This window comes from Phascolarctos cinereus, unplaced genomic scaffold (assembly GCF_003287225.1).
Source record: "Phascolarctos cinereus isolate Bilbo 61053 unplaced genomic scaffold, phaCin_HiC Scaffold_726;HRSCAF=1367, whole genome shotgun sequence".
Classification (NCBI taxonomy): domain Eukaryota; kingdom Metazoa; phylum Chordata; class Mammalia; order Diprotodontia; family Phascolarctidae; genus Phascolarctos; species Phascolarctos cinereus.
In genome coordinates, this window is record NW_027556098.1 from 248,483,859 (window position 1) to 248,506,405 (window position 22,547).

Consider the following 22,547-nt stretch of genomic DNA (forward strand, 5'->3'; position numbering starts at 1 on the left):
AGGCCATCTTATTCTGAATTTGAATAGCTGATCAAAGAAACTGCTTCAAAGTTTAGTAAATGTTCAATAAGCAAAAAATTAGTACATTTGTCTAAGATGATAGCTAAATTCTTAAACTAATGGCAGATATAGCAGATGATCACAATATTCCTTAAATCCTAATTTCTCTTTGGCAGTTTCAGGGCTAATGAGTATCACTGGAGAAATTAACAAAACAGTTTTGACTTTATGCACTATAAACTTATGTTACATAAACCTAGCTGTGCCTCACTGCTACTGGACTACAATTCTGTTCTCCTTTTATCTTGTTTTCAAGTATACCATACCTTTTCTCCTTTCTTCTATTCTCTGATTACTTCAGTGAAAACACTGAAGCTTCTCAGCATCATTATCTACTGTATTCTTCCTTCTGATCACAGAAGATGAAGTATCCCTAATTCTCACTAAGGCTAGTACCTCTACTTGTGTCCTTAATTCTATTCTCTTGCCTCTTCCAAGACTTAGCTTTAGCTGTTATTCTTTATCTCTTATATATCTCCCATTCAATGATTCTTTCTATCTGCTTACAACCTAGCAGTCTTCCCTTGAGCTTTTTACTTCATTAAAATACTATCCCAACAAGTCCTCTCTCATTCACATTTTTAAATTAGGAAGAGTAGAGAGGGAAGAAGAGAACCAAAAAAAAATTCTATTCAGGATGCCTCTACTTCATTACTCCCTCTCTTCTCAATATCTTGCAATCAAGCTCCCTTACTTATCATTCCAATGAAATTGCTCTTTAAAAGTTAATACCAATGACTACCCAATTGCAAATCCAATGGTCTTTATTCCTTGACCTCTCCAAAGCTTCTGAAATTGCCAATCATGCATATATTTACATCTTTTCCCACTGTTCTTCAAATAGTTTATACAGTCAGAAAACAATTTGTGTATAATAAAATATACACAATTGATCATTTCACCTATATCTACACTGATAGTGTCATCTTTGAAATAAAAGGCAGCAAAAATAAAAACGTACTTTGTCCATTTAAGGCTGAGCTTGTATGAAACGTGATTAGCATACTGCTAAATAATTTTATTAAGTGTCTCCCACTAAATTCAGAAAAGTAATTGCAGAGTTGCATAATTATATTTCAGAAAAATCTATGCAACAAGCTTTAAAACATTTAATATACAGCTTTTACCTTAAATGTAATAGTGAGGATACAGTTTTTATTTAAGGTCTTGACGTTTATGAAATTCTTACTCTGACTCAGAATATACATATATCTAAACATGGAGGTCTAATTGGTTACTAGTCCAAAAAATCAAACCAATTAAATAATTATAAATGGTCTGAATTTAGATGAAGCATAATACAGATGTTAAATTAATATCAATGTTATTTCTGTGTAATTTTTTTTATTCACAGGTGTTTAGATACCTAATGCTATATCGTGGTAGGAAGAAATTCATAATCCATACTCACTTGTAGAAATATAAGTACCTGAAAGAGCATCTGTGAATTCAGGATGAACTTCAGAAGAATTCGATTCTAAATATGATGATGCAGAATAGTTCTTTGATCCTATTTCTTGAGCTTTTTGTATTTTTTCTCCTTCACAAGATGAATCATCATTCACAACATAAATAAACTTTTTTGTCTTCTTTTTTAAATGAGAAATTATACCTGCACTGTTCAAAGGTGATGAGTTACATTTGGTAATTGTTGGACAGTTTTCTTTACCATCTGTATTTGGAGAGAAGGAACCATAATCTCCAGGACAAACAATATCATTTACAGAAGACTTGGGATTTTCCAGTTTATTTCCAAGAACTTTAGATTCTGTTGTAATGCTTGTGTTGATTGTGCAAAAGGAAAAACCATCCATGCTGATGGTTTCTTCAGATATTTGTCCCATTTTGAACATGGAACTTTTTCTATCTTGACATAAAGAATTTAGTGAAGAACTTTCAGGGGATGTCTGTTTTAATAACAGAACGGTTTCTTTCAGAGGTGTGCTAATTTTCTCTTCATCCTCTTTATACACTGACATTTCTACATTTTTAAAAGTAGTTAAGCTGGAACATTCATTGTCTGAATTTGCTGATCTTTCTCCTGAATTTTGATCAAAAAAAGAAATATGTGGCAGTGGTGTTCTCTCTAGCTGTGTTACATCCAGACCAGAAAGGTTTAGTTGAGACCACTGAGTTGCATCCTTCAACAATTCTTCATTAACATTCTCAATGGTCTTCTGAATTTCTTTTGAAATGCATGGACAACAGTATTCTAGTTCAGCTTCAGATGTACTTGAATACTTATCGTTCTTATTTAATTTTTCAGTCTCTTCACATTCATTAGTTTTTATTTTAAAATATTTTTTCTTAGTCTTATCAAGTTTTACTTTTCGTAGACTTCCTATTTTATAACCAGGGAAACTGAATGAAGTACCATCTTCTAGAGGTGTATCAATGACTGGATCACACACTTCATCTTCCATAACATTCGGCACATTTCTCATCATCTTTCCACTACGGTCTTCAAAGTTATTTCCATCACCAAATGAATCATCTATCATTTTTTCCAGTTCTGTTAAATTAAAAACATACCATTATAAAAATCACTTAAAAACACCATTCAATTCATATCAAATCACACAAAATTATATGAAGTTATTTTGTTATTCCAAAATATGTATATACATATAATCAGTTGAACAGAAAGGGGAGAGGGATATCTCCATTCAAATTACATGAAAGTAATAAAATGCTAATAAACATTTTCAAATAAACCTAACAATTCTCATTTTTATTTAAGTCTGCCTTAGATTTTAAGGTTCAGTTACTACTGTTTCGTATTTTCATGTTTCTCATATTTTCAGCAACAGGGCTGAAAAATTCAATTCAACAACCCATGTGCTAAACAGTCAGCATACAAAGATAAAAACAAAGTAGTCCCTGAGAAGGTCATCTTGGTATTATTTATAATATCTATCTCATCAAATTCAACAAATACTTATGAAGTAGTTAAAGATTTGACCTCACACCCACATGTGCAAAAATATTCACAGCAGCTCTTTTTGTGGTGGCAAAGAATTGGAAATTGAGAGGATGCAGATCGACTGGGGAATGGCTGAGCAAGTTGTGGTATATGAATGTAATGGAATACTATTGTGCTATAAGAAATGATGAACAGGCTGACTTCAGAAAAACCTGGAAAGACTTATATGGTCTGATGCTGAATGAAGTGAGCAGAACCAAGAGGACTTTGTACACAATAACAGCCACGTTATGCGATGACTAATATTGTTAAACTGAACACTTCTCAGCATTATGAGGATCTAAGACATCTCCAGAGGCCTTGGGATGGAAAATGCTGTCCACATCCAAAGGAAGAACTATGGAAATTGAATTGCTATCACTTATTTTTACCTTCTGTTGAGTTTTGTTTCATCTTTCTGATGGTTCCTCCTATTGGTTTTAATTTTTACTTACAACTTCACTAATGTGAAAATATGTTTAATGGGTATGTAAATGTAAAGGTTATATCAGATTGTGCGCCGTCTTGGGGAGGGTGGGGGGAGGAAAAGGGAGAAAAATTTTTCAACTCAAAAGCATATGAAAAAAAAATGATACTTTAAGTAAAAAACTAACAAATAAATAAATAAATAAATAAAATTAAAAAAAAAAAGATTTGACCTCACTAAGTACCTAAGAAATATTCATGTTTTTAATATCCAAACTACTCAAGATGTTCTTATAGTGTCCTCAGTGTTTTCCATTCTTTTGAGAAAGGCAGCAGGTGTAATGGAGAGAGAACTGGCCTTTGGAGTCAGGACAGATGGGTTCAAATATCAACATGGAGACTTATTTATGTTCATAAGCAAGTAACTTACTCTCTCTGAGTAACAGTTGTCTCATTTGTAAAATGAGGCATGTCCAGGCACCTACCTGACAGAGCTGTCACGAGGATCAAATGAAGTAACTGTGCAAAGCTCTTCACAAACCTTAAAACTCAGTAAAAATGCAGGGTGTCCCAAAAGTTACAGTCAAGTTTTTGTAAGTTTTAAACTACACTAAGACTTTTGGAATATCCTGTATAAATGTGAGCCACAGAATATTCTTTTAGCAATGACAGTCAAATCAAATTCCCCTTTTCCCTTCACTGTGCATTCTTTATTCACTCCCCAAATAAAATTATTAAACTGAGAATTTTAAGATAAATCTAGATACTCACTTTAGAAAAAAACAAAACTGTAGCCTAGTATTGGGAAATGAACATTGGACTTTGAGATGGAAAAGCTGAGTTTCAGTCCCAGGGGACACTTTCTGGCTGTGTGACCTGGACAAGTCTCTTCACTTTCAGGAGCTTTGGTTTATTACCCAAGTGTAAAATGGGAGTAAAAATACTTTCACTGATTACATTATAAGGATGCTATAAAAACGGGGATTTGTATAACAGTGGAATTTATGAAAGGAATGGCCTTACAGGTTTTTCTCCCTTTCACCTGAGTGGCAAAGAAAGCATCTAACTGTAGACAAACAGTAACAAGACAAAGCAAGTCAGTAAAACACAGATTCTTACCCTGGCTCGTGATGTCATCTGTTGCATGTGTATTTTCAACGTTTGGTACAGAAGAGGTGGTCCTATCAAGTCTCTGAGGACTTTCACCTTGCTGAGATAAAGACTTTTGCAACATCTACAAAAATTAAAATACTAACATAGAAATTCTAAGTTTTGCATTCTTGTATGTATTAAACACCTAAATTTTAAGAAGTCAGTGACATAACCTACCTCTATAGGTAGTCTCATAAGTTACTATTATAGAAATTTTAAATAAATTACTTATTAGGGTATATGGGCCTGCAGGTGAAGAAAAATACTACAGATAGTAGAGAGTGGGAAAAATGGAATAGGAAGACAGTAAAGCTATGCTATAAGACAGATTCAGATGGGAAGCAAAATTATGATGGTCCTGAGACTGGAATCTAGGAAAGCAGAATTTCAGTTTAGATTAAGCATAAAGGAAAAACTGTCAAGTATCAAGGATAAATTCCATAGTAGTGGGCAACAATGGAGCCAGGGAGAATAAGGTCACAACAGAAGCATAACCCTAACTTCAGCAGTCCCTCCTACAAAGACTATGAATATTGTTTGAGGCTACAAAAACAAGCCTTAGCTTTTTTAATCATTCTAAAAACAAAACTTAACCATGTCTGCTCTCTACCAAATATTTTACTTAATGAGTAAAGATTACTTTACTCATTAAGATTACATTTATATACTTTGTCAATAAATACCAAGCAAAAAAGGTGCTACTGAACCAAAAGTTATTATAAGAATGAATACACGGGTGAGTTCTATGGAATTTATACTTGAATGTGTTATCTGGTAATTTCTCCCATGTAATAATCATTTGAGAAGCAGTATGCCATAGTGGACAGAGAACCCTGGAATCAAGAACACCTGGGGTTCGAGTCCTGTCTCTGACACAGAGGTCAGAGACCCTGGGGTCCTGGACAAGCTGCTCACCCTCTCCATACCTTTCTAATACTACATTGCAGAATACATGGCATTCATTGCTGTAGGGAATTTTTTCATGAGGAGTTACCAGTACCAATGAAATCACAAGATCAGGATAATAGTCACTCAGAAATGATTCAAATTAAATTTCATTAATAAGGAACTTTCTGTTCCAAATCTTGACTATGGATTGCAATGAGTCAGCTAATCTGAGTGTCCAAAGTAAGAGAGCATATGTGATAATCCTGCTGTAATTTTCCCCACTTATGCTTATGTCCTGTTCTGGGTACATTCTGACCTCAGTGAGCTGAAGAACATACAAGAGACAGCAAACAGGATGGTGAAAGACTTTGAAATCATCACATAAGACCGATGAAAGGAATTAAGAAATATTAATAGTAATAACAGGAATCATTTACATAACACTTTACAGTTTGAAAAGCACTTTACAAATATCTCATATTATGTTCATAAAAAGCCCTGGGAGTAGGTACTATTATTAACCCCATTTTACAGAACAGGAATTTGAGGCAGACTAAGGTTAAGTGACTTGCCCCAGCTGGTAGGTATCTGAGGTAGGATCTGAACTCAGATTTTCCTGACTCCAGGCCCAGCGATCTTTCTACGAAGCCACTTAGCTGTCTAAGGAAGTAGAAATCTCTCTCTTCTAGAACCCTGCCCCCATTTTGTTCCCCCAATACAGTACTAATTACAACTTCCGTTAACTGTTTATTATTTATGCATTACCTCCATGCAGCACAGTAATGACTGTATCATTAAGCACACAGTAGATTAACTTTGAATATAAGACTAAATTCTGTACATTTTTGCATTACTCAGGCCTTAGTGTCAAAGACCCTGATGTATACAACTTACTGGATATAAAAAGTTGTTTGGGAGAAATCCATAAATTATTAATTGCCTAGCTGATTTCAAGTAAGGTCTCAAGTCCTAATCCATGTCTTCTCTAGGAAAATTGGGAGTAGAAGATTGCTTGCATAATGAGCATTGATTAAGCATCTACTATGTTCCAGGCACTGTGTTTGGTGCTGGAGATACAAATACAAATAATTAAACAACCTTAGCCCTCAAAGAACCCATAAATTGTTTGTATACCCACTCTAAAATAGAACTTAGGGAATCTTATCCCAAAAGACACTCATTATGCAGCTAAGTGGCATAAAGGATAAGAGTGTGCTAGACTTGAAATCAGAAGACCAGACTTCAAATCCTGCCTAAGACACTTATTAGCTATGTAATCCTGGGCAAGTCACTTAAACTCTGTTTGACTCAGTTTCCCCATCTATAAAATGGGAATAAAAATAGCACCTACTACTTAGGGTTGTTATAAAGATAAAATAAGATAATACTGTAAGCACTTAGAAAATTTTAAAGCACTCTATAAATGTTATTATTATTACTATTATTAAAAATTTCCTAGCAGAATAGCTGGGGATATCATTGCTCTCTCCCCATAGTAAGCCTGGTGACAGGCGAACACGTCTTTGACACTAGTAGTACCTGAGAACAAATTTATGCCTATTGATTTCCATCCCTATGGTGACTACATGTCCTGTAAGACAGTGTTGATTCCAATGTTTTAAAAGTGCACTCACTATTTTAATAAGGCTTTACAAAAAGACCATTATTCCAATTTCTGCTTTAGAAAGGACGATCAACAACAACAAAATAATAGTCCTCAAGCTCAGTCTCCTATACAAGAATCTTTTCTGCATTCACCACAACACTGCTTAGGCACTATTAATTTTTAAAGTTCTCTGCTCAAACATTTAAAAAAAATTAGTGCCAATTAATAATAAGCCTTTCTTCCCCTGACCTCAAAAAGCATTTGGTTCAAACTATTCTTCTGCATTTACATATCATTTTCAATTCCTTAGTTATTTGAGACTTTTGACATGATGGCAGAGGAAAAAATTGGATGTCAATCTAACTCCCAAGTTCACCAATTTAAACAAAAAAAAAAGCCAAATAGTGACAAAAATTACAAGAAAGAAAAGGAAATGCTTCCCCACAAGATAGTTCCTACTAAAAAACTAAGCCAACAAAAATCCAGAAAGCTGCACTACTGCCCAGGTGTCCCTCGATAAGTGCACCCAGTGCAGTTTCATGGAGCCCTCACTCTTCAGACAGAAATGGCCTAGGCAATTTGTGTCTAACTGCCTTGAAGTTTCTTCTTGGTTATGGATCTAGTCTGAGCCCCAATATTTCTTCTCTCTTTAATAGGGGGACTTGCCACACCCTGGTAATGAAGAAAGCAATCCTGAGTAGAGACCACGGTTGAAGCCCTGGGTGATTTAATGAACATGGCAACTGAAAGGAAATCTAACCCCGAACTATAGAGCAAAAATAGGGAACACACTAAGAAGGGAATTAGAAGTTAATAGGCAAGAAACATGTAGAAGTTACTGTAAAAAGCCTGAAACAGCAGTATACAGTCACTGTATCTAATCGACATATTGCTTATATTCTAACATTGCTTTCCATTGTAGCAAAATTTCTATGCACTTTAAATAGTCAATCACGTTCTTATAGAACGGACAAAGTAGGGAGACAGCATAGCATGAGAGAAATAAGAGACTACAGATCAGGCATACAAGTCTTTTAAAATGAAAACTCTTCATCTGGAGAGTAGCATTGAAAAGTTAGCAAGGCAAAATGAGAAAATCAGCATAGGCAAAAAGGAAACAAAATACCCACTTTTTGCAGATCATATAACAGTTTAATTAGAAAACCCTAGAAATTTATCTAAAAAATTAGTTGAAACGATAATGTCAACTAATAAATGGTCAAAAGATATGCAGTTTTGATTGACTGCATATTAGGTATAAGAGTTTTCTTTTTCTTTTCTTTTTTATTGGGGGGGAGAAAGGATAGAAAGTAATATTTTTGTTAATTAAAATTATTTTAATAAATAACTCACTAGTATTTTTTAAAGTTACCATTTATGAAACTGGTCAGGAAGCCAGAAGTACAGGGCTGTACTCTGCAACACGCATATTAATTAAAGAAATCTAAGCTGACAGAGGTGATGGACACAGGATGCAGAATGGGACATTTATCTTTAGGACATAGCCAATGAAATTTTGCTTGATTGACTATCTGTTATAAGAGTTTAGTTTTAATTTTCTTATAAGAAGGAGGGGGGAGAAGGAAGAGAAAGCAAGATTTTTGTTCACTGGGAAAAAATTACGTTAATGAATAAAAGACATTAATTTTTTTAAAGCTACTATTTATGAAACTGGTCAGGAAACCATTTGGCTAGGGGCTGTATTTTGAAACATACATATTAATTAAAAATTGGTTTATTTGGATTTCTTTTGTTTACATAATTCTACTGGATTGAGAATTTAAATTTTTTCAATGCTGGGCTATTGCTTATGCCATCATAATTTAATTACTGAAGATTTGAAAGTATTATATAAGGATTTGAAAGTAAAAAGGAAAACAGCACACCACAGATTCATAAAATGTACTTACAATTGTAGTATCATTAGGAATCCTAGTTCCAGAAGTCTGACCATCTCTGACTGAAAGAAAAACATTAAATTTTACATAAGACTGTTAATAGTCAGAAAAGGACAACTGTCCTCACGGCTTCATAAACAACCATTTGTCTGGTAGGCAATGAGACAGAAGTAATGCTGAAAGAAATCCATTTGCATTTCTTGGCTGCTATGCTCCTTGGTCACAGATGTGCCCTATCACCACAAATAAAAGGTGCCTCATGTCAGCCAGGGGCTCTAGAGGTGGCCATTCAACTCATCTCCCACTCTCCACATGCCAAACCTTTTCAGGTCCCCCTCAAGTGCTCAACTACACCTTGATCTCACACATTTACAATGGTAAATGAGCCTTCTATTCCCTAAGAAGGAGACTCCAATTTCTTAGCAACATCATCCACTGGAATGTGGTGCAGGGAACAGAGGGCTGGGCCTGGAGTCAGGAAGACCTTGGTTCAAATCTAGCTTCAGACATTTAGTAGCTGTGTGACCTTGGGCAAGTCACTTAACCCCTTAACCCTTTTGCCTCATTCACCTACCTCCTAGGATCGTTATGAGGAGCAAATTAGATAACAATGATAAAGTACTTAACCCAGTGCCTGGCACATAGTAGATGCTATATAAATGTTAGCTATCATCACCTATTCTCTCTTCTTACCTATCACAAATGGTTTCCCTATACTAAGGCAAATGGTCTTCAAACCATACCCAATTCTCTAATTAATCCTTCTCCTCCTCTTCAAACATTTGATATTTATATGATGCTTTATAGTTTATCAAGTGCTTTATGAACAATCTATCACTTGATCTTTTCTTCAGTCTCTTTCTTGCTACTGCTCCTTCCCATCTACTTTTAAATCATGCTCAGGTCTCCCCAATCCTAGAACAGAGCTTCCCTTGATCCTAATATCCCAAACAGCCATAGTTCCATTTCCTTCTTCTCTTTCACTGCCAAACTACTTCAAGATGCTTTCTATACCCTATGCCTCCAATAAAATCAAAATCAACCTCTTCTCAACCTCTTCAAACTTCACTTCAGTCTCCTCTACTCTATTTGACTTCTGCAATTCACTTTCCTCCTAACAGCAAAGTCAATGGTCTTTTGGTAGATAACTCAGCCTCCTTCACTTTCTTTCCCAAAGCTTTTGATCCCAATGAGCAACCCCTCCCATTAGGTATCTTCCCTCCTCTGGTTTTAGACACACTACATTCTTGATTATTCCACCTCAAGCCTCTGCTTCGGATTCCTCCAAGGGCGTTTCACACTCTTCCCCAAATTCCTGTCCTTTGTTTGCCCACCTCTCCCTCTGCACTCTCTACCCTCGCCATCTCACTGCTCCCCACAGCTTCAACTATTCTCTGTATGAAGATGACTCCCAAATTTAGCCTTCTAGGTCTGACCATTTTTTTGAGCTCCACACCTGAACTCTCATATACCTAACCATCATATGCTGACCATTCTCATATACTGACCATCTATCTATACCCAGATGTCTCCCCAATACTTCAAACTAAGTTTACCCTCTTTCCTCCTAAACCCTTTTCTGACTTCACTATTCTGAACATCTAAATAATTCACATAGATCACAGCCTTTGAGGCTTGTGGGTTAAGAAATAAATGTCTAAATTTAAAGCCTATTTGAGAGTCAAAATAATGCTCTTCATTCAGTTAACATCACATACAGCCTTCCTCATTTGCCGAGAAAACCTGCAGAAGAAGCTGCAGAGAAACAGACCGCTGAAGGAGGCAAAGAACTAGATTATAATCACTAGCTCCACCACTTAGATGGAGCATTACTATTTCTAATTATTTTTTTGGAGGGGAGCATTACTTTGTACTAATTCTGTTTTTCACCATACAACACATTTTTGATAATATTACCTATTAGCACAGTTGAACTGAGGGTGGGGGGAGTGGCCAAAGAGCTTGACCAAGACATGTCTGGATCCACCTCTGCTCCTAGACTTTCAGAAATGTGTTTTGGTGTATTAACCTGAAAATAGAAAAAAAAATTATATATACATATATATTTACATACAAATATATACACACATATATGTTTAAATATATATGCACATATACACACATATATACATGTGAAAATATACATATATTCTCGTGAAAAAAGTGAGCTTCATCCTTGAATGGTTCTATGTGCCACTCAATCTTGGTATGCTTCTGGTTTCACAATTTTTAAGATGAGAACATATCTGCCTTATTAACAAATGGTAGTTAATTTAAAGAAATGCAATGAAGATTAAAAATATTTGCATGGAGAATCTCAGAGGAAAGATACAGTAAAAAAATTGTCAAAAGCTCATATTATTAACAATTAAAATAATACTTACCTTCATTAGTTTAGGGGTATAAAACAAGTTTCCATATGCCACTAAAAAAATGGAGAGAAACGTAGTTAAGCCACGAGATATTTTAACAAATATAAAAATCAAAATGTAGTTTAAAAAGAACACATACAAAAAAATAAGACTATTCATACCAGGCTTTTCCCTCTGTGGAGTTCTGTATGGGCCTCGTAAAACCATTGGACTGAAAATAAAAGCCACTCAGATTATTCAACAAATAAAATTACATCGTATAATATTAAAATGCGACAAAATTACAAAAGAGTAGCTAACAACTTAAAATTTTAAAGATTTAAGAAGCCTAGGTATAATAGCTGTTAAATCTATAGTACTGAATCATAGAAATAAAAAATTGCGCCCAATAAATTGTAGAACCAGCCATGTCCAGAAACAAAGTTTCTATCTGAACTCTGAGCCCATTACCTCTCCAAATGGAGGTGGCAGCATCTTTCATGATGAGCCTTCTGAAATTGTGGTTGGTCACTGTGTTCAGAGTCCCTAAGTCTTTCAAAGTCATTTGTCTTAATATTGCTGTGATAATGTGGAATTGATCATTAGTACTGACTGATCATTAGTGCAGGATGAATTGAGTCTTAATAAGATTTCCACTCTATTTCATCGGGTTTGATCAATTGACTATGTATTGGTTGGGTCCCCTCATTAAACGAGTCTGAGCTCTTTATGCCTCTGACTTCAGTTGCCTTCCTCCACCTTGACAGCTTGCCATCCACACCCTATAAGCTGCCTGACAACACTGGCAACAGAGGAAAACAATTCCAGGCACCTCACTTCCTGGTACCTTTCTTCTCCGTGCTTTCTCACCACAAATGTTCTAAACCCATTCCTAAGTGCTAGCATGTAAAACACAAGCCTCCTGTCCTGTCCCTCTACTCCCCATCCCCCTGCCCTGAAACTGCCAACCATGAGACCTTTCAAAAAATGTTAAACTACTGAGTGAGGGATATCATGATGTAAGAGGGCATCAACCAATCAGAAGTGAGATTAAAAACAGTAACTATGTAAATACTATAAAAGTGACGCTCTCCCCGCCAGTTCTATCCCTGGCTACTGAGGAGCCTTGGGTCCCATTTATAGGCAATTGCTAGCCTTGCTAATAAACTGATTATGCTCAGAACTCTGTGCCTCAGTTTCTCTTTATCACAAATTTTTATCATGACAGTAATACAGCTTATACTTCTGCTTTCTTTCATTTCACTCTGCTGCAGTTTTATACAAAATTTTCCAAGTTTCTCTAAAACTGTCCCCTTCATCATTTTTTTTGTAGCTAAAGCATATTACATTACATGTACAGTCCATAACTTGTTTAGCCATTACCCAATTCACTAAGGCACCACAAAAAGAGGTGCTATAAATATTTTTGTAAATGGGGTCCTTTTTCTCTTTCTTTGATCTCTTTGGGGTATAGGAGGGGGTGCTGATAAATGTTTTAACAACTGCATCTCCAAAAACATTCAGCACATTTTAAAGTTTAATCTGCATTATTAACATTTTCTCTATCACTTTCTTAAGTCTAAACAATCAATAAAACAATAAACCAAGCACTAATGTGAGGCATTTGCTCATTTCCAAGGTGTAAATGCTCACGCTAAAAATTCAACAAGCAGCAGTTACAAGACAATACAAGATTAACAGCATTATTACTGGGTCAATGGGCATGCACAGTTTAAAAGAGCTTTGCAGGAACATTTCCAAACTTCTTTCCAGAACAGGTGGACCAGTTCAAAGCTCCACCAACGGTGAATTAATGTACCAGATTTCCCACAGACTCTCCGGCATTTGTCAATTTAGCCAGTCTGGTAGGTGTGAGGTGGTATCTCAGAATTTTTTAAATCTGTAATTCTCTAATTATTAATGATTTTTATTTGGCTATTGATAGCTTGAACTGAATCAACTGTTCATATCTTTTAAAAGTTTATCAGTTGGCAAATGGCTCATTCTTACAAATTTGAATCATTTCCCTATATGTCTTAGAAATGAGACCTTTATCAAGGAAATTTACTGCCAAGATTTTTTTTAACCTCCTTTGTTTCTTTTCTAATTTTAACTGCATTGGTTTTGTTTGTTTAAAACCTCTTTAATTTCATGTCATCAAAACTGTTCATTTTATTTCTTGTGAACCTTTCTATCCCATGTTTGGTCATGGCATCTTCCCCACCCAAAGACCTGAAGGTAATTTCTTCCTGGTTCCTCTAATTTGTTTAAGCATCACCCTATACACCTAAATCAGAGCTTCACTTGCTCTAAATTTGGGGTCAATTGTTGGTCTATATATAGTTTCTGCCAGATTGCTTTCTAATTTTCCCAAATATTTTTTATCAAATAGTGAGTTCTTGCTCCAATAACTGTGATCTTGGGTTCACAGAGCAGTATTCTTCAATAACCTAACTTTAGCACTCTGTATGCTGGCTAAATGAGACAATCATGTAAAAAACAAAGCAAATCAAATGCAAGAAAGCATTTCATTTCATATTCATAACTTCATCATACCTTTCACTGAGACAAGCACTGAGAGGTGGGCTGGTAACATCATTTGCTTGACCTAATTTGGTCTTCATTATGCAATGACTTTTCCTAAGTTCTTTATCAACTGCATTATCCTTACCTGCAATAGAGCAAAATAATTACAATAATCATTGTTAAGGACTGTTAATTTTTCCTCTCTAGAAGTCTTTAAAGTTAGGAGAGATTCTCATTGATCTGGAATGGCTTATCTTGGACTTGGCATAAAGGCAGAGAAATAGAATAAAGATAATTTCTGAAGGTCACTTTAGGCTTCTTGATAATCTGAATAAAATTTGGCAGACATTACCCACAATGTGCTGCCTTGGAAGGTTTGTGAAGTGACTTGATCAGGGGATTAGAAGGATTATTTTGGCTGCATGTGAAGGATGGAATGGAAAGGAGACAGACGTCAAAGGGACCAGTCAGGAAGCGCTTACACAATAGTCCAAACAAATAATGTAGTACGTATAATGAGGGCCGGTGGGGACTGATGAAGCATATTAAAGAAAGAAACGTTGAAGGGCTTAACTACTAAATGTATATGAAGGAGGGGGAAGGAGAGAAGAGGGTCAAAAATGACTCAAGTTGCAAGCCAAGGTCATTAGAAGCACTGAGGTACCAAAAACACGAAAGTTAAAGTTCAGAAATTTTGGAGGGAAAGATGAGGAGTTTAAGCTTTAAGAGACCAAGCAATTAATTATATGCCAGGCACTGGCTGGGCTAAGTTTTGGGGATACAAAGGCAAAACCAAAACAGTTTCTCCCCTTAAGGGTCTTACATTCTACTAGAGGGAAACAATGTACATATACACAGGCAGAAATATTTACAAAGCAAGCTTTGAGGGAGGATGGTGGGGGAAGAGGTAAGGAAAGGCCTTGGGCAGCAGGTGGTGCTTGAGCTGCATCTCCAAGAGGGAAAGGTGGAGTAAGAGAGCGCTCCAGACGTGTGGAATAGCTGATGCAAAAGTAGAGAGAAGAAACACAACATCACATCAGAGGTACAGAAAGTGGTCTTATATGGCTAGACCAGAGAACTAATGGAAGCAAGGACTATGCAGAAGACTGGAAGGAGGGAAAGGGCCAGGTTGTGGAGAGCTTTAGGAGTCAAAGAGAAAAGTGTGCATTTGATCTCAGGGATCACATGGAGCCACTGGAGCAGACAGTTGGGAAGGGGTGCGACAGGAGCAGAACTGAAATTTGGAAAAATCACTTTGTTAGCTATATTGAAGAGGAACTGGAGCCAGATGAGATGTAAGACTGGGAGAGTAATACAGTCAGCTCTGTTATAATACAACCTATGCATTCCTAAAAATCATCATGCTATGCAAAAATGCAATAAAAACTTAAGGAGAAAATGGAGTTAGAAGCACAACACTCAAAAAAATCTTCATCAGTGACACATTAAAAAAAAAAAAGGAACATAAATAGCAATCATTTGTTTTGACCAGAAACCCTAAGGATCTTTCTCCCCCGGATTTTTTTTTTTGGACTAGAGGCCATTCTCTGCCTCATTTCTCACGTAGCCTTAATCAATGAATAAGCATTGCCTCAGTCAAGCTGGAAAGCCACGGTGTCCCACTGTCCTGATCTATGTCTCACCACTAGACCCAAATGGCTCTGGAGGAGAAAGTGAGGCCAGTGACTTTGCACAGCCACCCCTCACTTAAATCCAATTCACTTGCATGTCATGGCATCACCTCCTTGATGTCACACTCCTCTTCAAGAACAAAGCACAAACAACCCCAAATCCCTCTCCAAACAGCTTTAAAATAACACCTCACATTGAATTCTGGAGTGGCAGAGCCAACAAAAGCATTCTTCCAGCCTAAGACAACACAGGAGGTAAGAAAGAGAGACAGACCTGTGAAAACGGGGTGATCTTGAGCCCACATGAAACAACAGAGGCGGGATAGGGTGGTGGTGACAGAAGCAGCAGCAGCTTCAGGAGCTTCCAAGCCAGACATAGGAAGTGGATGTGACAACTGGTCAGAAAGAGATTATGGGGGACCCCTGTGCTAGCACTGAGTTCAGGGCCAGATGTTTGGCAATTCCATTGTCTATACCCACTTCAGGATTGTAGGTTCAGGGTGGAGAGGAGCACTTGTAGTCAAAAGGAATGGAAGCCCTGAAGTGCAATATCACTTCCAGTGATCAAGGACCCTGTGGTGCTGATGTGCACATGTCTACTAAGGCAGACAAAAAAGTAATTTTTAGTGTTAGTAAATTTTTTTAGAAGTCACCCCATCCAAAATTTCCTAAAGACACCCCCATAGGAGGCAGACTCATCTCTCAGGAAAACTGACCATGATTGTCCCTCTAATCACTGCAATATGAGTGAACTTAGACCTCCAGACTAACACTGTCCAGACACTAAGGAAAACACTTGGTGCAAATTAAAATTCAGAAAAGTCCTAAGATGTTAGAAAATTGTGACTGAAAATTACAAAATATTTACTAACTGGAGGCTTTCATATCCTTGAGTATACAGATGTCTCATTTTGATGGACATGAATTCTCCAGGCTTCCAAAGAGAGAAGTGCTGACACCACAGTCAACAGCAAAAATTGACTGGAGTCCTAGGGTGTTACACTGTGTGCATTAGGGAAGCCAAGTCAATCATCTTATTACATCTTGAAGGGAAATAAGTCATAGACACTGTCACTCAAATTATTTGACTTGTTAAAAAATAAGTTATAAAAAAAAGCTTGTAAATTAGTAAGTTTGGAGTATAGATTAGAGTAAATGGCCACTCAACTAACTCCCTTCTAATATGAAATGCTGTGATTTTTGTGAAAATACAAATTGGGATACTTCATATACTTTACAATTCTGACTGCCAAAATTTTATTAGAACAATTTCATCCTAGACAGATGTTCCTAAGGATTCCGTTTTTGTTTTAAATGATAGGTAGCTGTGTTTCTGTCACTGCTGTTACTTCCCCAAAGTCAAGACTGAATAAGAAATTCAAGGTAAGACAGTGAAGCCTGCTATTAGAGGCTGAAGACATGTTGATGTCTTATGCATCTACTTACATATACATGCATATATACACTTATGCATATTACATGATATGCCTACAGTTGTCTAATAACTGGCCTTTTATATTACTTTGACACATTATGAAATCATAATAAAAAATAACTCTGTAGTTAGAAAAAAGTATTATTTTAGTCCAAGACAGGCAGTACATTCATAGTATTTTTTACAAAATAGTTGCCAACTTAAGAATACTAGCAAAAATATAGTACAGCTCACTTCTCAAAAATACTTTAAAATTATTGCTTTGCTGGTACAAACAAAACATGCAGTCTACTGAATGGTGGTTGTTTTACATTCTACAACCAAAAGAATCCATATATAGAGAATAATACAGATATGCACCCGTTACAAATATGCTACAGTTTTAAGTCTTGCTAGTTGAACACAGTATCCTAAAGCATCCAAGAAGTTTCAAACACAATCAATTTAAGTTATTTTTGGCATAAGGCTCTGGCACATCGCAGAAGAACCACATCCAGCTGAAGTTTTGCAGATTTATGACATGTGGCACCACTGGGTTGTCAAGTAGATTTTTCAGTTAAAACGCAGGCTTGCTCATGTATTCTTCCACTGTCCCCTGTAACATATCAGAGTCTTCTATAGCCTTAACAGCAGTTTTCTTTGAGGTTTCCTGGATTTCTCCCACCATTACAAACTCATCAAGGACAAAATATGCCTTTTCAAAATTAAATATAATATCCAGCTCACAGATGTTTCCAAAATGCTTGTCTAGTAATTCCACATAACATGTACAGTCTCTAGCATCAACAATTCATTGTCCTAATTTTCTACAGCACAGAAAAATTTCCCTTGTTGACTGGACAGCAATATGATAGGGATCACGTTGGCAGGGGCCAAGGCCACCGCCCACTTCCTGCAGGGATCAGCTGGCCAAACTGCCAGAAAGGCCTGCCAGACCAGGCCAGAAGCAGGATGCACCTATGGCCACTGCCCCTCCTGGAGCTGCGGGCTGCCAAGGTGACAGGCGAAGCATTCTCAGACCATAGTTGTTTCCCCCATCTTAGATGCTTTCTGACACTATCTCCTCTGCCTATTTCACATGACAAAGTAGCCTTTCTCCTTGTCAACATAAATCCCTTTCTCTATGTGCACAAATGACTCCATTCCAACCCACCTTCTCTAGCAGACTATTACCTCTAACATCCTCACTCTCTAATCTTAAACCGATCCTTACTGACTGGCTGCTTCCCTCATGCCTGCAAACATGCCCATGTCTCCTTCATCTTCAAAAAACTCTCACTTGATCCAATCCTTCTCACTAGCTATCATCCTGTATTTCTCCCTTACCCTTTATGACTAAACACCTAGAGAAGGCTGTTTATAACAAGTGCCTCCACCCCCTTTCCACTCATTCTCTTCTTCTTAACTCTCTACCATCTGGATTCTGACTTCATCATTGAAATGATGCTCTTCATGAATTGCCAAATCTAATGGCCTTTTCTCATTCCTCGTCCTTCTTGACCTTTCTTTACTCACTAATGATGTGAACCACACTCTTCTCTCTATGTTCTCTTTTCTCTAGTTTTGTGACCCTACTGTCTCCTAGCATATATGTATACACACAACATAAAGTGAATAAATACAAATGTATACAAAGTGATACAAGGTAGCTTGGGAGGGAAGGCACCAGCAATAGCAATAATCTAAGCTGGAGGTGATGAGGACCTCATCATGAAGTGTGAGTTGGGAGAAGCTGTCTGTGGCAAAAGATGTTCAAAAAGGAAGCAATATCCAATGTAGTTGTCAAGATAGGGTATGGTGAAGTGCTTTGAAAGCTAAACAGAGGGGTTTATAGCTAATCCTAGAGGCAACAGGAAGCCACAGAAGTTAATCGAATAGGAAACTCACACATCAAAGATAGACCTGTGCAAAAGATGTTGTAGAGATAGCTGTATATTGTAGCAATACTCTAAACTTTAAAAAATATATAATTACTGTCAAAAGCTGTTTCTCTCTTGATGCATCCCAAGGTCATGTTCCCTTTTTTTGGATGCCATATTATACTGTAGACTGAGGATGAGTTTTTAGTCCATTAAAATCCCTAAATTTTTTTCCATACAAATTGCTCTCATCATGTCTCCAGACATCTTGTACTCCTGAAGTTGACATTTTGGATCCAAAATTGTAATACTTTAATTATGTGATCCAATATTCTAGCCCTTTAGGATCATCTGGGATCTGCCTCATCATTCTCTCTGGTCAGCATCTCTCCCAGCTTAACGTCATCTGCAAATCTGATAAGGACATCATCCACGCCTTTATCAAAGGCACTGATAAAAAGATTCAACAACACAGGGTCAAGCATAGATCTTTTTGATTCACTGACAACTCTTTCATGTCTTACATGGCAACATACAAATGTATCATAGTTTGGCTTTTTAAAAAATATATATAATCAAAACAAACCACAACTTTTAATATAGGAAAAAAATCCACTCTTGTGAATAAATTTTAAAAATCTATATTCAAACAAAAGTTACTTACCTATGTCTGATTTGCAATGATCTGGTCCTCTTAAAGGAGGGGAATACAATGAAAAATTTACATTCCGTTCTTTGAAGATTAATGGTGTTGAAGCCAGCTGATTATAAGTGAAAGGTTTCCGCTGAGGTGTTTTAAAAGAAGTCAACTCAATAATTTCAGTTTTATTTCCATGATCCTCTGAAGTTTCAAAATTGTAAGGTGGAGCTTCTGAAGTAAGTTCTTCAAACCAGTTAAGGCTTATTGGCCCTAAATCTGTGAAAAAACCAAAACCAAAACCAAAAACAAAACAAATACCTTACACCTTAAGCTTTAATCAATGTCATCTAAATGTTCAGGGACACAGATTCATAATATGAGATTTTATTGCTTTGGCAAATGAAAAAATGGTAAGAATTAGATCAAACTGTTTTTAATTCGGTAATATTAAGTCAAGCTGTCATAAGCATCTATGTTCATTGGGTTAGAAACAATATTTAGGGAAACAGCACAGGGGGTAAAGTGGGAAACAGCCTAGTAGAGGTAGAAGCATGTCTACTGATCTGTGGTAGAGCTGGACAAATGCATCACTAATAATTTAAACTCCAATTTTTCCCCTTCAATATTCCTTCCCCTACTATCTTCATTTCTATACTACCAAGTAATTGCTCCTCTTAATTCCAGTACCTTCCATCTATTAATTATTTCCTATTTATCTTATACATGGTTTGCTTTTTATATATGTTTATGTTATCTCCCCATTAGATGGCAAGCTCTGAGGATAGAGACTGTGTTTTGCTTCCTTAGGTATCCCTAGTGCTTGTAGGTACACAATAAATGTTTATTGATTGACTGGTTCATTATGTATAAAAGCCGGTACTATTTATTTCTGGAACTTAGATGCAAAATGTTTAACTTTGTACAGCATCATTTTCACCTTGATCTGCAAGTTGACCATGACTCAACAACAACAACAATAAAAAGACTTTTAATAAATGCTTGCTATAAGAGAAAATCTCTTTAGAAAGCTATAGTAGGGGGCAGCGAGGGGCAGTGGATAAAGCTCTGGCCTTGGAGTCAAGGAAGACCCGAGTTCAAATCCAGCCTCAGACAACTGACACTTCCCAGCTATGTGAGCCTGGGCAAGTCATTTAACCCCATCATTTAGCAAAAAAAAGAAAGTTATAGTAGAACTATATTAAGCTATTGTGAATTATGACAGTATTGTTATTACTTCTTTAATATAACCAAAGGGTATTCTCTTTAATGTTTAAGTGAGAGGTTTCGGGTAGATGACGTCTACCACATATTTTTACAACATTTTTTATTACAAACACTGCATAATGGTACGAAGATAGCACTTAGAGTACCAGGCACATAACAGGTGTTAAATGTTTATTGAATTGAATTTTCAGTCACCAATTATTCTAAGCCTGACATATATTTACACAATCCAGTGACAAGTAATACAGTATAGCGATTAAGTGTCTATTAAAGTTACTTTGCAGGCAGTTAAAATATTTAACACACCTTATAGCAAATAAAGAGGGACCAAAAAAACCCCTTTCTCCTAAAGTAATACTTTTTTTTATCATTATCTCCTAAAAACACACAAATTATCACTAAATATCTCCTAAAGACATACAGATTATCTTTAAATTGTCTTGCAAATAAAGTTTCTAGCGGTGCTTTAAACTATTTTCCAAGGAACCTGCCAGACTTACCAATCTGCAGGTGCTCAATATTCATCATTGAGTCCCATTTCTCACTAGAAAGGCCCATAAACATACTTTTATATAGGATTAATGAATGTAAAAATATTGTTCTCTGGCATGCCTGGCACCCTGCTAAGGGAAAGGGATAGAAATATAAACAAGACATGCCCTGTCCTCAAGGACACTCTATTTTTTTAATTTTTATGATTTTATTTTTTTGCTTTCGGGCAATTGGGGTTAAGTGACTTGCCCAGGGTCACACAGCTAGTAAGTGTCAAGTGCCTGATCTGAGGCCGCATTTGAACTCAGGTCCTCCTGACTTCAGGGCCGGTGCTCTATCCACTGCGCAACCTAGCTGCCCCCTCAAGGGCATTCTAAAAAGGGGGAAGGGGGAGTGCTATGGGTATGGCTAATTTAATGAAAATAAATATTAATGAAAAAAAGCAGTGGTGGCTAAAACTGTTAAAAAGGTTTGTGATGTGGAGTTTGTACAATGAAATAACACGTCCTACCTGATTCACTGCACCGTGTCTTAAAAACTTCAAAAAAAGTTGTTTCTCCCTGGTATCCAGCTGGCATTTTCTTGCCCCCAGTATTACTGGTCTGTTAAAGTCTACAAAGTGGTGGTGGTGGGGGGAACAATGACAGAAGAAACAAACGGGAGGTCATCAGTGAACGTCAGCACCGGAGAGCTGCAGCTGTGTCGTGGGTTAACCCTCCCATTTCACGGAGAAGTAAACTGAGGTCCGGGAGGGTTCACTACGAATACTGTTTCTTTCGAATTCCAATCCTTAGGTCAGCGGTGCAGAGGAAGACCCGGAGAGGGACAGAAGCTGGGCGGGCCAAGACCTTGGTCAACACTTACCCCCGCCCCCAGGTCGGTACTAACTGGCCTTGGGGTTGCTGCCCTGCAGGGAGATAAGACGAGACCTCCCGGCGCCGGACGGACCGAGGTAGGGGCGGTGGCGGGGGGGGGGTGGGGGGAGGAGAAGGGTGGAGATACGCAGGCGCACACGCGCCACGGACCTGGGGTTCCGATGACGAATCCCGTTTGCACTCAATCTCGGCGAATTTTCAGGTTCTCGCGCCAAAAGTCAGCCGAGCAGGCACATGACCACGAGGCGCAGAGCGTGGCTTCCGGAAGCGAGATTCGGCGCGGCTTTGGCTCCTCCCAAAGCCTCCCCCCCCACCCAACCCCGGTCGGGCTTCCTCCGTACTGGAAGACCAGCCGAAGGGATTGGGCCGAGACAAGGGTGGACTTGACCCCTCACCCCGCCCGCCCTTCCTGAGGAGGACTCGAGAGCGTTCGCTTTGCGCATGAGTGTGCACTCCTCGCTTCCTCCCCCGCCCGCGCCGGCGTCGCTCAGCCAACGTAGGTGGAGGGCGGGGCCAGGCGAG

General features: G+C 37.4%; 1 protein-coding gene across 1 annotated transcript in view; it reads right to left on the reverse strand.

Moving 5' to 3' along the window:
* BRCA2 (BRCA2 DNA repair associated) overlaps positions 1–22,122 on the reverse strand; it is a 70,305-nt gene extending 48,183 nt beyond the window's left edge. The window contains 9 exon segments of the mRNA XM_020997137.2: positions 1,490–2,572; positions 4,568–4,682; positions 9,005–9,054; positions 10,910–11,021; positions 11,377–11,417; positions 11,526–11,575; positions 13,900–14,014; positions 19,459–19,710; positions 21,662–22,122. Coding sequence (XP_020852796.2) covers positions 1,490–2,572; positions 4,568–4,682; positions 9,005–9,054; positions 10,910–11,021; positions 11,377–11,417; positions 11,526–11,575; positions 13,900–14,014; positions 19,459–19,710; positions 21,662–21,728 — 1,885 coding nt within the window. The 5' untranslated portion in view covers positions 21,729–22,122.
* Between the last annotated feature and the right edge of the window lie 425 nt (positions 22,123–22,547).